Raw genomic sequence first — 17,926 nt, forward strand, 5'->3', positions numbered from 1 at the left:
AATGTAAATTTATGTGTAATATTCCAAACGCTAGTACGATATTGTCTGCTTTGAAGCATAAAAGTCTTACAGTTTTTTTTTTATGATAGGGATGATAGTCGAAACCCCCCACACTCACTCGTCAAAAAGCGTCATGCTAGGGGGAGGTATCCATACCCTTATAAGGCATGCTTCGTTCTCTTCTCCAGCCGATGTGGGACCTTACAATGGATTGTTCGCTAGCATGCATAACGCGTTTTGACGAGTGAGTGTGGGAGGTTTCGGCTATTATTTCTATCGTCAAAGACAAAACTGCAAAATTTTGTGTGCCAAAGTAAACAATATCGTATTAGCAGATGATTTGGGCCGTTACAATATGGGCTAGAAAAGTTGGAGTTTCCAACTACTTCAAATGAAAGAATAATAATGTATGTGTTATATTATATATATTCTTATTGGTTTTGGTTGATGTGCATAAATATTTGTTTTATTTTCTGAGGCATTACTTAAAGAAGCAAACTATTATGAACTACTTAAATTATTGAATTTATTAATTTTTGATAAATAAAGCTGATTTTAAATGTATATATATCTACAATAATTAATGGATAGTTTTATGTAAGATATTAAAATTTGTGACTCCATCTTATGCAAAACTCTAAGCAACTCTAAGATATTAAATTTTTTATAATGCATGGCAGCTTGTAAATACAAGCTGTATTCTCCCATTTATTTAGTGTATATAAATTGGTAAAATTCTACAATCCAAGCTGTATCCCTTTCACAAAATTGATGGAGGTATCTGATCCCAAGAAATACACAATACATACATGGATATATATACATATATATATGGAAACATATTAATAAAATAATTATACAAGAATGGCTTTTTATTTATATATTGAAATAATATTTATATACTGTTATTTATTTGTATAATTTTTATGAATTATTTATTTGTATAAATAGAAACATAAAACTCTAGTTAAACAAATATAAAATGCAGACATAATAAAAAAATAATTAATTCATAAAGTCTATCATTTAACTATACTATCAATAAATTTTAACACTAATATCAAAACAAATAACCTTAATCACAACACTAATACTAAAATAAATCAAATAGATTAATAAATTTTTAGTAAAATTTATTTTTATATTAATAATAGTATATAATTAAAATATAATTAATTTAAAAAATAAAAAACAAAAATTAAATTAAATTAGATATTTATATATCTATATAATTAATATTTATCACAAAAAATATTAAGAAGTGTAATAGCTGAATCGTATATACGTAGAGGCTACTCTTATAGTATGAAACCATTTATTTATATATAATATAGTTTAGAGAACGGCCTATTGTTAAAATAATGAATTCATCATTGATCATTGTATGTGATTATGTAATTCCAAATTAAAAAGGTTAACTCAAATACATTATGGTCCAAAACATGATTCATGTGTACTCTGAAAATTTTAAACCAATAAAAATAGAAAACTGACCAAAAAAATTTTGTGATTAGGCTGATGTATTCTTTGTGTACTTTTATTATAATTAATTATTATTAATATTAAATTAATAAAAAATAATTTAAGTAACAAAATTAAAAGCAACTAAAATTAAAAATTAATATATTTTTAGTAAAAGAAAATGATTACTATTATTATTATACTTTTTTTTCGTTTTTGTACTTAAGAGATGTATAAATTTTATATTTGTGCCAAGCCTTGAGTCTACACTTAAAATCTAATCAGCAATCAGGGTTTCCTCTGAATTCATATCAAGCCTTGATTGGGAGGGGATCCTGACAGCGGATTAGATTTTAAGTATAGAGTCAAGACTTGGTACAAATATAAAATTTATACAAGACTTGGCAAAAACGAAAGGGAAGTATAATGATAATAATAGTAATCATTTTCTTTTACTAAAAATATATTGATTTTTAATTTTAGTTGTTTTTGATTTTGTTATTTAGATTATTTTTTATTAACTTAATATTGATAGTAATTAACTATAGTAAGAGTACATAAAGAGTACATAAGACCTAGGGATTTACATGCGTCGGATGAAATTGGGTTTGATGTGATCCAGACCCGATCCAAAATATGTACTGGACCCATTTTTGAGACCCGAACCCGACCTTAGACCCGATGAAACATATACCCTTTCGGGCCACAACTATATCGGATGAAAATCGGGTGAAAACCGCGTTAACATTATATTACCTTGATACCTTATTGTAAGTTAGCATGTAAAAATATCCAAATTTTCAAGACTCCAACCATTATTTGACATGGTAAAATTCACTTAAAAAAATATAACAAGAACCAACTCTTCTCTAAAATTAAAGCATAACCATAATCAATACTAATATTGCCTAATAACACCAAATATTTAAATCAATACAAATAACATAATATTATGCATTAGTCTAAAGTCTTATGCATTTTAAATATAAAACATTAACTTATAGTCTTATATATAATGATTAATAACACAAAATATTAAGGTTTATAATACTTAAATTCCACATAATAATAGCCATCATCCATCACTAATAATACACAATATTTATTGTGTATGGTGACCGAGCCACCGGGCCGATTTCGAGTGACCCGAGCTATGATCCGAACCCGACCCGAAATAATGACCGGGTCTATTTTTGAGATCCTTACCCGACCCTAGACCCGATGAAATCACACCAAATTAGCTCCTAAAATGATCGGAATCGGGCCGGACCGGGCCATGCTCACCCCTAATAAGACCAATTACATTTTTTTTATTTTCTATTTTTATTGGTTTAAAATTTTGAGAATACATGTGAATTATGTTTTGGATCATAATGTACTTTGAGTTAGTTTTTTTTTTTAATTTGGAATTACATAATCACATACAATGATAAATTCATTATTTTAACAGTTGGCGGTTTTCTAAACTATATTATATATAAATAAATGGTTTCATATTATTAGGAAAAAGAAATGCATCCCTTATTTATGTACCCCATAGTCAACTATGCAAATAAGATATGTATTTAATAAATCAATTATTTCATCTCATTTCATTAGTACAACCATAATAAAACACTAACATGAGATTACCAAAACAATAAACAGTTCATAAATGTGAAGTTGTTGTGATTAATCAGATAATGATAAAACAAAAAGGGTTCGTATCCAACAATATGAACCAAACCAAAACAAATCAAAACAAAAATAATATGATCAAATATAATAAGATCATGATCATAACTGTAACGAAAAGAAATTCAGGTATATATAAGCAAGTTGCCAATGATTCAAATACGTATATCTTTTCAAAAATAAATGATTGCATATAAAAAGAAGAGATGACACTCAAATTAGTTGAGCAAGTCAATTTATCCGGTAAACTACTGGGAGTTCATGTAGCCCATGCCGGATTAATAGTATTCTGGGCCGGAGCAATGAACCTATTTAAAGTGGCTCATTTTGTACCCGAAAAGTCCATGTACGAGCAAGGCTTAATTTTACTTCCCCATCTAGCAAGGCTTAATTTTCCTCTTTTCGGATGGTAAACAAGGGCTTGTTTGGGTGAATTTCTAAGAAAATATCTTTTTTCGAGTTATCTTTTTTTAAAAGATCTTATGGAAAAGTAAAAGTAATTTTATGTTTGGGTATCTCATGTAAAAAGATCTTTTTATTTATCAATTATGTTTGAGTATAACAATATAAAAGTACTTTTTGTTTATTTATTATATGAAAAACATCTTTTTTTTTTTAAAGAAAAAAGATCTTTTAGAAAAAGATGTAAATTACAGCTTCTCAAAAAAGATGTTTTTCTGATTTTTTTAGTGTTTTTACTTTTACTACTAGAAATTTGTCAAACACACTAAAAAATAAATTTTTTTTTATCAAAATAATAACGCCCAAACAATCACTAAATTGTTGCTACTTTTTGGAAAAAAATTTTCAAAGTAATATTCATAATAATAGAAAAAAAACAAAGCCCACGTGAAATTGGACTAATAAATATGACTTTGTTTTGTCTTCTTCTTCATACTTTCTTTGTTACTTGCATCTCTTTACACAAATGTTTGGCTAATCAAAATTACTATGTGGACAAAAAAAGATTAAACACTATGTATATGTATTTATGTATAAATATATATGTTTAATTTATTTTTAATATTTTTTTTTATATTTTAACATATATTTTATACAAATATTTAATTTAATGACTAATTTTTTATGTAAACGTAGCATGGTTGTTACGAAATGTAATTTTTTCTTAACTTGCAATTATAATTTATAAATACATCAAGAGACAAAAGAAATAAATTAATACTATCATTGCCATACATTAATAATAACTATTACTTCTAGCATAATAGAGTGATTTAATTTATACACCAAATTATGACAATTGACAAGGCCAAACTAAATTGAACAATTGAACTCATACAAGTGTAACAAAGTTTGCAACTAAGAACAATAATATGTCTCAGATCATAATATTACACTTGTTAGGAAGCAAACCATAGTCATGGAGTTACCAAGTTGAAGTAACTAACACAATAAGAAATATTCAATACTCAGAAGAAATCCAAATGGACAGAGTCATAGATTTCCAGACACTTTCCAGAGTGCTTCTTTGATCATTCCCAGCGGCGCAGTCGCCGTGCCTCGAAACTGAAACAATTTCATAAAAGAATTCATTCAAACTTCACAAGAAAATTATTGAAGGAGGAAGGTAAGAAACAAAGAAAATAGAATTCTCAATAAATGGTTTAGTTTAATTATTCTGAATGTCACTGAATTTTGTTATCAAGTTCTTATATTGTACAACGATTTATACAATGTAAGAACTTGATTACAAGTTTTGACTTAATTGAAAATTGAATAAAATTATAGAATCTATGACAACAAACCTTGGATTTAAGTGTCAATGTAAGAACACCTTCAGTTGTTGATGACTCAACTGAGTAAGCATCCAAGTGCAGATTGTTAATAGCATCCATGATATCATGCAATATATATTCTCTATAAGGACATTGCATCTCAATCAAAACCTCTTGCTCCTTCATGTTAACCTTCACATCCAATGGCTTATTATTATCTTCTTTAGACACAACAAATCTGTCTATTTCTTCTATGTTTTTTTCATCAATGTCACAAGCCTTTCTCTTGTTCATCATCCAGGGCTTCCTCATTCCCTTATTGTAAACCTTTCTGGCTTCATAGTTATCTGATATCTGCTCTAGCATATCTGGACATTTTCTTTTGGTTCTCGCTTCTGAATCCGCCATGTCCATGTAAGATTCTAGTTCTTCCACTCTTGTCTCAAGCTCTTTCAAGTACTTAATTGTGTCACCTAGGATCGAAATCTTCTCCACCTGTATGCAGTGACAAATCCAGAAAATTTTGATAACGGAGGCAAACATAATAAGATAATGGGATTAATGTATTTATAAATCTATATACTTCATAAAGAGGATATTTTTCTATGTTTACAAAGTGACCTCATGAAATACTTCAATTTCAATATGTTTTAGATGAATTGGCTCCTTTACAAATTACAAATCATTGCAATCCCATACACAAATCAAATTTTAGATGAGAATTGTAGCATGCAATTTCGAAGCTATATAGTTCAAATCCAATAACATTGATTTTAAGAGTATGAAAACAAAGTACCTCACTTATAGGATGAGGAATTGAAGACTTGAGAATCTTAAAGTTTCCAGTTTCTCTTATTTTATCAGATAGGACATTTTCCCTGAACTTGTCATCAGCATTTTCCAATCTATTAGTCCATTCTTTTGTCTCATTTTCTTTCATTGATTTGATAGATGAGAAACTCCTATGCATAAGAGGGACAGTAAACAGAGTCTTCTTCAACAAGCTTTGCTCCAACCGCAGCCGATTTTGCTCACAGATTCCTCCTTTCTTCCATTTCACGAAACTTGATTTGCAATTTGAGTTACTAGCATACGGATTCTGCTTGAAAGCCGATGATCTCCCAAGAAGAGCAGAGAGTATTCTTGTGTAGCTCAAGTGTTCATCACTTGCTGCTGCATCCAATGAACTTCTATTCAAATGATTGAAGCTTTGAATTCCCCTGATTAGTTGAACATCCTTTGAAGCCTTTCCCCGGTTCTCGGACGCCTCGGATAGACAATCACAAGAACTCAGGGAATCAGGTGCACCATTGCTCAAGGCATCATCATCATCCATGAAATGAACTTGAGAAGAAGGCCCTCCATTATTGATTGCCTCAACCATCGATTCTCCAACACGGCAGTTGTGCTCGCAACCATTAGAACATCCATCAGGAGAATCCATGTTGGAATCTTCTTGCAGTTCCTTGATAGGATCTTGATCAAGCTTGATTTCTTCAGCTGGGGAACATGAGTACTCCAAAACCTTTGTGTCAACCAAAACATGTTCACCATTGGAGCATGGTTGAAGTTTGTCATCATCAGGCTTGTTGAGTGCTGATGAAGATTTATCAGAGCAAATAGGCTTTGAGAATTCCAAGAGACAAGCCTTCACATGTTGAATAAGATTAGGGTCCTCTGGCACCTAATTAATCATAATCCACATTTAGAACTAACACTGAAAAGAAAATGAAACCAGAATCATGAAGAAAACAATGAAAAATTTTACCAGTTCAGTTGTACCAATCTCAATAACACCCCCTAGATAGGGAAAGCACACCACAGTCTGAAAAACAGGTTTGAAACACAGTATGAACATTGAGATCTTTGTTACTGCCATAATGTAATGATCAGAAAGTATCTCCTTTTGCTTTTGATACCAACTCTTTTGGTTGAGAAGACATAAATGACTATCTAATATCACAAATTACAAGTATGTTTCTCTTCTTTAAAAGCTCTCTATAACCATAAATTTTTAATCTCTATTGAGAGAATGTAACACAAACCTGAATTGATGCACTCTGGGGAGTGGGCACAGCAATTGACACCAATGTCCAGATCAAAGAATTGTTAAGATGAAGAAAGTCACATGTGTCACAACAATTAAAAGCAAAAAACACAAATGATAAATTTATAAGGGTAAGTTCCAACCTTTGCAAGTAAAGAACGAGAGAAAACTTTACTATCTGCATATTGAGCATTGCATAACCATATCGTTTCGCCGATTTCTAGTGCTCTACCAGGCAAACTGTGTAACAAGAAGGAAAATTGAAGATCTATGATAGTGAAACATAGTAAACAAAAAATTTACATATTAACTACAAGAACTTTGACAGAAAGGAATAATACATGTTGGTCTGTTTTCTTACAGCTAAATATTCTATATAACCAAAAAAGGTGAAATCAATCTTTCTTAGAAGTTACTGTATCTTTGGGTTTTTGATTGTGTTTAGAGTCCCTAATTAATGTGAGTTCATCCAAACAGTCTCAATAAATTAAAAAAAAGGAGAAGAAGATGATATACCTTTGATTAGGATAGAACACAAAGGACATGCAAACCAAATAATACCACTCAGAATCTGAAAGATCCTCAGGAGACAATGCAGCTGAAGGCCTTTTTGTTTGTGGATCAGATTCACCAACAAGAAGGAACTTGTACAGTTCCTTCAGCTGCTCACTCCTCTGAACTCCAATTTTGTCATTCTTGATCTCCATTGTTGTTTGCACTGTCTTCATTGTCTTAATGTCTCCATTGTAGTACCCTTCCCTCCATTCCAGCACTCTATATGTGTTCAATCATCACATTGTTCACATTAACATAAGTTTAAGTATCAAAGTAGCTTAGCAAGTTTGCCTTATGTTTCAGTAATCTCAGTGGAAATTTCTGTAATGGATATGAATCAAGTTTCATTTGGTTACATTGTTTCCTTCTTGTAACTCAAGATCAATTTTCTTTCTTTCCTCCTAAAATCTACTCATCAAACTCTGTTGTTTCACTTTACTATCTATTTATGAAGAGGAAAAAAAGTAGAAGTAAAAGTAAAAAATAAAATAAAACAACATAAAATTCATTTTACATGATATATGAAGCATCAACATCATTCTTTTTTTATCCCTGCATAATGAAAGCATTATGTATGTCTCAAAAAGTTCTCATAAGACAACCGCTTCATGAAACTAAAGACACATGATCATCATATACACAAGACTCATAAGAATAAACATTACCAAAACAGAAACTTCATGTCATGAGAGAAAAGTGGCATTATTTTTTGTATTCTAAGAATTTTTTTTTTCTAATTGATTACCCTTCTTGGGTTGTTGAAGGTGCCCAGAAAATTCCATAACTCCATTGAACACTTCTTACTGCCACAGCTAACTGTGTACTCAAACTCTTCTGCATCTTCTCATGTTTTGGACTCCAAGAAGAAGCCATGGCCTTAAAAACAACTCAAATGTCATAAAAAACCTGCACCTTCATGCAATGATTACTTCCATTTTGGTATCATATAAAGGAATCAATAGAAAAATAAATAAATAAAAAGAACAATTTCAACAGTACAAAAAAATTTAAAAACAGCTGAATACAAAGTACACACCCCACAGATGAAAACAACTTTAGCTCACTGAATTTACCATGTGACTGTGGAGTGTTGTTGTTAAACTTTATGCAAAAAATGTTGAAACCAACACTGCCACATTGAAACGAAGGGAATCAGTTTACAATTTCTTCTATTTTTAAGTCTAAGGTGGTGGTGGTGGCAACAGTAATTGAAGAATCTAAAGTGTTGTACTATAATTTATTTCACTCAGAATATATGTGCATAATGCATGTGTGGCATTTTGCTTATCATTACACTGCTTTCTTGACCGTACTGAAATCATTAGAATCTCACACACACACACACACATACATTCATAGTGAAATTTTAACAAACACCTATCGTGCAGATTAGGTTCACTACATAATTGCCTTTTGTGTCTTCTCATAGCTAATTTTTCTTCTGTGCAAAACTTTCTACTTAATAACATGGAGTTTAGTTTTGATGTAATGTAACATAAGTGGTATTTTTTAGAAGGAACATTAATTTTGATAAAACTATGTTGTCTATACTTAAATAGGTGTCTTTATAGTACTAGTTGTGTCTTGTGTGGACCAAAAAAAATAGTACTAATTGTTAATAAAAGTACAAATCTCTTATTTATAAAGCTTTCTAGGACAAATTAACTTGGGTTGATCGAATTATCAACTTAAACGAGTGTTTGAAGTTTAAATCTCACTTTGTGTATGCAGTAACTTATTAGTTAGTAAACTTAATAAAAAACCTTTTAAGGACAATAAAATATTGAATCAAATACATTTGAGTTGTTGACTCAAAAAAATTATTGCCTTTGGATTAACCAAGACATTTAATATAATTAGCATTAGTTTATTTTTTTAAACATCTAACTAAAGATAGGGTCGTTAAAATCAGCCAAATCCATCAGACCAGTTCGTTTATTCATTTAAATGGGTAAATTTTAGCTCTAAAATTAAGTCTGTTTAAATTTCGGATTAAATGGACTGAACCTGATTAAGCAAAAAAAATGATGGGTTAAACGAGTTAGTCCGCGGTCTGTTTATTTTTTTTTACATTTTTTCCAAAAAAATATCACTTTTAGTCGATATTTTTTTTATTTGATTCGAAAATTCAATCCATCAAATAAAAAATACTATTTATTTAAAATTTTTAACCTAAAAATAATATTTTTTGTCAAAATATTTTTTAAAAAATAAAATAAAATAGTAAACAAGTCATTTCATTTAACCCATCAAACTGATTATAAATAATTCGAACTAAAAAATTATAATTTGCGAATAAAACAGGCTTAAACGTGCCGGGCCTAAATGGCCGGACCGGTTCGTTGACAGCCTTAACTAAAGGTTGTTATTACCAAATACAGTTAATTTGGAGAACTAAACTCATTAAAATAAAATAATAAATTATGTTTTTGTCATTTGGGGTTTTTTCATGTTAATGGCTTTATATTTTGTAAATATTATTTTTCATTGTTAGTTGTTTTGTCATTTGGCCCACTCAAAGATTGAACACTCTCTGGAAAGCTCTGCATTGCATTGCAGTGCAGTTGCCAGTTTATTTGTCTTTAAATGCTTTTTCATCATGACCAAATACTTTTATTTATTTATTTATTCATTATTCTTTGATATCAATTTTGATGACAAGCTAAGATACTTATTCATATTGGTAAAAATTCGTTTCATAATTCTCATTTGGAGAGTGAAAAAGGCAGATAAGATTAAATGAAAACAAAATTTAATAAAATAATGTAAATAATACTTTAAACCTATTTCCTTCCTAACAGTCGACTCTTTTTTGAGATAATAGTATTTTTTAAAAAAAATTACGGGAAAAATGTTTATAATTAAGATTTGATAAAATAAGATTAAATAAGTGGTTAGTCATTATAAAATGTAAGATTTTTTTGCTTTAGTTATTACTGTTAATTTATTTATTAAATGCTAATACATTAAGGTAAATTTTTACTTTAAACTTTAAATTTAAACATTTAACCTATCATGTTAATATTTAATAAAATAAATTAATAACCAAGATAAAAACCAAGAGACTCTAATTTGCTTGTACCAAAATTAAGAAAAATATATTTTATGAAGAAGAAATTACGAAAACAAAAAATTATTTAAAGCTATACAATAATACATGTACAATTGTACAGTGACCGTAGCGGGACAATATATACATGCCTAATACCTCCCTTTAAAATTCAATCCTACTTTGCTTCCACTTTAAAATTTTACACTCGATTTTACCTGATCCAACCCACGGTAAATCAAATTTTTCAATTAAACGTAATATTTAATTATTTCGTAATTCATAAAAATACTAAATAAAATAAAAGATATAAAATTAAATTCATATTAAAATTAAAAATAATAAAATTATAATAAAATTTTTATTAAAATTACAAAAATAAAAAAATATGAGTCTGACCTTATTCATACATTAACTCGCTTTGCTCTCAACTCGATCAACTACGAATCAAATTGTTAATTCTGATCAAATAAATTAAATTGAATTAAATATTCGCAGATAAAATTAGTATTGCTAGTCCTATTTTATAGGATGCAAAATGGCATCATATGAAGAAATTAACCCTACACCAACATTGTACATAATCTTGTTAGTTATGTAAAGAGAGTTAAATTTGAACATTTTTTAATTTTACTTTTAAACTAAGATTTTGTTGAGATATTTTGAATAGAAAATTAAGAGTGATTTTGTTTTTTGATAGGTTAGGAGTCAAAATAGAATTATGAGTAAGATAAGTTACTGTGAAGTATAGCTGGATATGATAATCAGGAGATTATTTTGTTTTGTCTTTTATAGTGCAAAATCAAAAACAAAAAAAAAAGAAATATCACACATAGATATATCCTAATTCAGTTACTCAATGCAATGTAACTTACATTCAGTCTCCATCACAACTATGGCAGAATTTCATTATCTTTCAACAGAACTACATTCACCAATTTTTATTAGGATTTTACACAATCCTACTATCTGTGACAAATTCAATTTGTAACCCAAACCAGACTTGACTAGGAACTCACCCTAACTTTCAACAGCAAAGTATTCACCCAACTTGTAAGGGAATCCCCTTAAAATCATGACAACAAAACAAAAAAAAATTATAAAAAATTTATGAAATAAACATAAGCTTTTCTCTAAGTCTAATTCTCTTGCTTTTTTCCACTCAATGACTTTTTCATACAAATCTCACTGTCATATTTTTTACCATTGAAAATAAAGAAAGACTAAACTGAAAAAATAAGATATTTAATGAGAATCATGAAGAAGAAGAATGAATAGCTCAATGAGTTATGGGAACCCAAATTTTGTACTTTCTCTCCTTACTCCTTCAGCACATGTTTGATTTCTTCTCCCAAAAATCAGAAGCAGTAGCGGCATGATAGAAAAGAGATAGGGTAGAAGCAGTGACTAAATCACACATGCAACTATATCTTTTATCTTCTCTTTCAACCTTTTTTATCTTGCTTGTTGAATCTGAATCCTTCATTCTTACTTTGACTCCAAGTCAGATTCTTGAACGTTGATTCCTAGTAGAGTTCCATGATCTTCAATATTTTCAACTTTCTACTTCTGTACTTGCAAAGAGAGAATTTATTCATCGAACTTCAATGAAGCACAAATCTAAATTTTTTTTTTGTTATTTGTCCTTCGCATGTGATCTTGTCTTTTGCCCTAACTTCTTTGACTTTCTCTTTTTTGTTTGGATTTAGAAACTTACTTTTTGTTCTTCAATTTTGTCCTAACTCTGAACTTTTTCTTTTTCTTACTTTGCTTCAGAGAAATCATGTGGTGATGGACTAAGAGAAGAGAGAATTTAGTTTCAGTGGTGTGGAGTTTGGTTCAGAAGTAAATGAAACTTGAATTACTTAGTTAGTAACGAGAATGAATTCTCTCAATTGTTAAAAAAAATTGGAGTAAAGTACTAACCCGGTCTTTGTCCATTTCTCAAAATGACAAGACGATCCTTAACCAAAAACCCCTTCCATTACGGTCCTTGACCCTATACTCCGTCTGTCAATCCAGTCCTTCTATCAGTTTCACGACAAAAACTCGTCAGAAATTGTTGAATGGACAAAGACCTAGTTGTCTCTAAATTTAAATTGGTTAGGGGTTTATTTGTCTTTATTATTCTTTAAGCAATATTTTTTAATTATTTTTTTATTCATTGTATTAATATTCTTTTTTTAATAAATAAACATAAACTAATTAATAAATTATTCAAATTTTTTTAATAAATAAATACAAACTAATTAATAAATTATTCAAATTTAAAAATATCATGATTTATGAAATCAAATAAATAATTTTTAAATATATAAATAATAAATATTAAAATTCAGTTAATACATTAATAATAATAACCCTATGATATACTATTAGTATTATGATCTAGCTAATTTTCACAATAAAGTAAAAACTAATATATACATTTGATATATAGTAAATTTTTTTGATTAATAACAAATTTAATTTTTTATCTCTTTAAACTAAAATAATATGTTAATAATGATCTCATCACACGATTCTTTATTTTTTAATATACTATTATTATTTTTAACAAAAGTATACACATTTTTTTTCCGTATACAACCGATAATCCTCTTTTAAAATATATTATCACCACTTAAATAGAAGCATTGCGTTCTAAATCGCTACTTCTTTAGTCACTAAAAAAAAAGAAAAATCACTACTTCTTTAACACCCAACTCACCTAATATTTTTGAAATGTGCACTATTTTTCACTTTACTAAAAGCATTTAACTCTTGTGATTCTCCTTATTCTATAAAAAAAAAAAAATTTCTGTAATATAATAAATTTTCTTTAATCGCTTTTGACATTTTACACATACAAACTAAGATAATAAATTAATAAATTATTGAGTATATAACTTATTAGGATCAGCTTCCCAATTTTATTGAAAATTTTTGCTTTTCATAAACTAAACTTCTTTTGGCATTTTATATATACAAACTAAGATAGTAAATTAAATTAGTAATAATTAATAAATATTAAATAAAATAAATTTTAATTATTTATCATTAATTTTTTTATTAAATAAGATAAATTTAATCTACTTTTTTTCTTTCCCAACATTATCGATATATTATACATTATAATAGGATATTTAGTTTTAGTAATTAACCATTTATTTTCCATTAGTAACATATTATTGCCGAAAAGAGTGTGTATATATTAATTATACACTATAATAAGATAGTTGGTTTTAGTAAACATTTATATTCCTGTTCATACCCTGGCCCAATGCAAAGGCCTAGGTCCAACTAAAAGGCCTAACCTGAAGGATTAGAGCCTAGCTAAGTACCGACCTTCACATAAGAAGTCGGTATCAACCACGACTTGGTCTGAAGAAGTCGGATATGAGGTTAAACTGGCAGATAAATACTCAAATGATTAACCGCCCCTAAAATCTCTCTAACCGCTTCATAAAGCCATATCTTAACCTCCTCAAGATAATAGGGACGGTTAGCACCCTAAAGATACGGCACTACTCCAACGGTGGTTATTGGCTCACCACTATAAATACACTGACACCCCTCAGGTATCTCTAAGCCCAATACTCTCTAGACCTGCTCACATTCTTGCTAACTTAGGCATCGGAGTGTCTTTGCAGGTACCACCCCCCATTCACTCGCGAGTACAAGTCGGACGGAGCCTCCCGAGTTGCAGATTACCCGGAGTTCTCCTCCTTCACGCACTTGGGCCGCCAAACGCCATCTACCTATTTAATCTCCGGTTACCTACCGTAACATTGGCGCCGTTGCCGGGGACCCGAGAGATCATCCATCGATGGCGGAAAGATCCCACGAAGAAGGCCATGTGGAAACAGATTCTGAGCAAGAGAATCTGGACGTGGGCAATGACAACGAAGACAACGACCAACACAGAGAGGGTACCTCCGGAGTAAAGAATCCAAAGGTAAATTCCTCAGATGGGCGTGAATCAGAAAAGGACGGACCATCCCACATAGCTGAACTAATGGGATTGGTCCATAGCCGCCTGGAGCAATTGGAACAAGAGCGGGAGAAGCAAAGGGAAACCGAAAGGTACCTTAAAGAGGAGATGGAACGGCGAAAAGAGTTAGAAAGAAAACTCTTGCAGCTAGAATCCTCCCTCAAGAACTCCCGCGATGAAGGAGAAGACCAACTCCCGGGCGGAGAAGATCCTTTCAGCGAGGATATAATGAGGGCAAAAGTTCCAAGGAACTTCAAAAGCCCTGATATGGACCTCTATGATGGAACCACGGATCCGAAGCATCATCTAAGTAACTTTAAAAGTCGGATGTATCTGGCCGATGCCTCCGACGCTACGAGATGCAAGGCTTTCCCGACCACTCTATCGAAAGCAGCGATGAAGTGGTTCGATAGCCTCCCCCCGAGATCCATCACTAGTTTTGAAGACCTCTCGAGGAAATTCTTGATGAGGTTCTCAATCCAAAAGGATAAAGTAAAACATGCACCGAGCCTCCTGGGAATAAAACAGGAGGTCGGAGAGTCTTTACGAGCCTATATGGAAAGGTTCAACAAGGCATGTTTAGAGATCCAAGACCTGCCCACAGAGGCAGTAATAATGGGTTAGTCAACGGACTTAGAGAAGGCCCCTTCTCACAGTCCATATCTAAAAGACACCCCGTTTCTCTAAGTGATGTACAAGAAAGGGCCGAGAAGTACATCAACATGGAAGAGAATGCAAAATTAAGGGACCTGAGTTGGCGACCTGGACCCACTTCCTCATCCAAGGAGAGGGAAAGGGAAGCCAGGAAGAAGGAAGAACCCGGTCTCGAAAGACCCAGAAAGTATCACTCTTATACTCCTCTAAAGACTTCTATAGTGGACGTATACAGAGAGATTTGCAACACTGAAAGATTGCCACCCCCAAGACCTATTAAAAATAAAAAAGGGGGAAGTCGCGGCGATTATTGCGAGTACCATAAGATATATGGTCATTCCACTAACGACTGCTACGACCTTAAGAATGTGATAGAAAAGCTGGCTAGAGAAGGTCGGCTTGATAGATATCTCATGGAAAGGTCGGACGGTCACGGAAAGAGAAAGCGAGATGACATGGATAGAAGAGATCCACCACCACAGACCCCAGAGAGACATATCCATATGATCTCAGGAGGGTTTGCGGGAGGTGGAATCACCAAATCTTCTCGTAAAAGACATCTCAAAATAGTCTATCAGGTCGGGGATGAGACACCCGACCTCCCTACTATATCATTCACAAAAGAGGATGGGCAAGGGATAATCCCCGGGCATGATGATCCCGTGGTGATAACTATAATCCTAGCCAACGCCCATCTCCACAGAACCCTAGTAGACCAAGGAAGTTCGGCGGACATCCTTTTCAAGCCCGCCTTCGACAAGCTAGGGTTAGATGAAAAAGAGTTGAGAGCTTACCCCGACGCCCTATATGGGTTAGGGGATACGCCAATAAAACCACTGGGATTTTTACCCCTTCACACCACTTTTGGAAGAGGGGAAAAATCAAGGACTCTGAGTATAGACTTCATAGTCATCGACGAAGGGTCAGCCTACAATGCCTTAATCGGCAGGACTACCCTTAATCGCCTCGGAGCAGTGGTATCCACTCCCACCTTTGCATGAAATTCCCGACTCCAGGAGGAATAGCAACGGTGAGGGGAGACCAAAAATTGGCGAGAAAGTGCTATAATGAAAGCCTAAATCTGAGAGGAAAGGGCAAAGAAGTCCACACCATAGAGCTAGGCGGCACAAGGACCAGAGAAGAGTTGCCCAGCCGGGAGGAAAAACCGAGGAGATACAAGTCGGTGAGGAGGAAGGAAAAAACACTTACATAGGAGCCCACCTAGGGGAAACCCTAAAACAAAGGTTGGGTGAACTCCTAAGAGCTAATTTCGACCTCTTCGCATGAAAGGCTTCCGACATGCCCGGGATTGATCCCGAGCTAATGTCCCACAAACTTTCGGTTTACCCAGGGTCCCGACCTGTACAGCAAAGAAGACGCAAGCTCGGCCCAGAACGAGCCTCAATAGTAGAAGAACAAGTACAGGCACTTCTGGAAGCCGGCTTTATTAGGGAGGTCAAATACCCAACGTGGCTAGCCAATGTAGTGCTAGTCAAGAAACAGAATGGTAAATGGAGAATGTGCGTCGACTATACCGACCTGAATAAGGCATGTCCTAAGGACCCTTATCCCCTACCGAGTATTGATACCCTGGTGGACTCCAGCTCGGGGTACCAATACTTATCATTCATGGACGCCTACTCGGGATATAACCAAATCCCGATGCATGAACCCGACCAGGAGAAAACATCGTTCATCACACCAAAAGCCAACTATTGCTACGTGGTCATGCCATTCGGATTGAAGAATGCAGGAGCCACGTACCAGAGGCTGATGAACAAAGTGTTTTCCCCCCATCTAGGGAGCCTAATGGAGGTATACGTCGACGACATGTTAGTAAAAACCAAGCAAGAAGTCGACCTCTTAACCGACCTCTCACAAGTCTTCAACACTATAAGGTTGCATGGGATGAGACTAAATCCCGCAAAATGCGCCTTCGCAGTAGAAGCAGGAAAATTTCTAGGCTTCATGCTAACACAAAGAGGGATTGAGGCCAATCCCGACAAATGCAGAGCCATCCTAGAAATGAAAAGCCCGACTTGTTTGAGAGAGGTTCAACAACTCAATGGCCGACTTGCAGCCCTCTCCAGGTTTTTGGCAGGATCGGCACTAAAATCCCTTCCATTATTCTCCCTATTAAGGAAGGAATGCCAGTTTGAATGGACTCCGGAATGTGAGGAGGCGTTCCAAGAGTTCAAAAAATTCTTAAGCCAACCTCCTATATTAACTCGACCAATACCGGGGAAAGACCTCGTCCTATACCTATCCGTCGCAAACAGAGCTGTCGCATCAGCCCTGATTAGAGAAGACGAGGTCGGGCAACACCCGGTCTACTTTATCAGTAAGGTCCTACAAGGCCCTGAGCTAAGGTACCACAAACTAGAGAAGTTTGCCTACTCCTTAGTGATAGCCTCACGAAGGCTACGACCTTACTTTCAGGCTCACACAATAAGAGTCCGTACGAACCAGCCCATGAAGCAAATCCTTCAAAAGACGGATGTTGCAGGGAGAATGGTTCAGTGGGCGATCGAGCTCTCCGAGTTTGATCTGAGATACGAAACTCGGACAGCAATTAAAGCCCAATGCCTCGCCGACTTCATTGCAGAATATGCCGGTGAACAAGAGGAAAAGCCAACTACATGGGAGCTCTATGTAGACGGGTCCTCCAACAAGACAGGGAGCGGCGCGGGCATAATATTGGCAGATGGAAAAGGAACCCAGATAGAGGTCTCCTTAAAATTTGAATTTCCAGCTTCAAACAATCAGGCAGAATATGA

General features: G+C 33.1%; 1 protein-coding gene across 5 annotated transcripts; it reads right to left on the reverse strand.

Annotated features, from left to right (window-relative positions):
• Positions 1-4,331: 4,331 nt before the first annotated feature.
• On the reverse strand, positions 4,332-8,847 carry LOC107472380 (transcription factor EGL1). Of its 5 annotated transcripts, none has more exons than XM_016091905.3 (9): positions 8,547-8,847; positions 8,219-8,349; positions 7,435-7,692; positions 7,062-7,158; positions 6,917-6,931; positions 6,640-6,696; positions 5,668-6,555; positions 4,902-5,366; positions 4,332-4,662 (listed from the first exon to the last, which is right to left on the reverse strand). In XM_016091905.3, exons 1-9 carry the CDS (start codon positions 8,547-8,549, stop codon positions 4,591-4,593), a joined length of 1,986 nt encoding a protein of 661 aa, XP_015947391.1. In that variant the 5' UTR covers positions 8,550-8,847; the 3' UTR covers positions 4,332-4,590. The 5 variants fall into 5 exon arrangements, with proteins under 5 accessions (XP_015947391.1, XP_020990301.1, XP_015947398.1 ...); XM_021134642.2 differs by having other exon boundaries at positions 8,219-8,379; positions 8,547-8,846; XM_016091912.3 differs by having other exon boundaries at positions 8,510-8,846.
• Between the last annotated feature and the right edge of the window lie 9,079 nt (positions 8,848-17,926).

The sequence above is a fragment of the Arachis duranensis genome, chromosome 2 (genome assembly GCF_000817695.3).
Source record: "Arachis duranensis cultivar V14167 chromosome 2, aradu.V14167.gnm2.J7QH, whole genome shotgun sequence".
NCBI lineage: Eukaryota > Viridiplantae > Streptophyta > Magnoliopsida > Fabales > Fabaceae > Arachis > Arachis duranensis.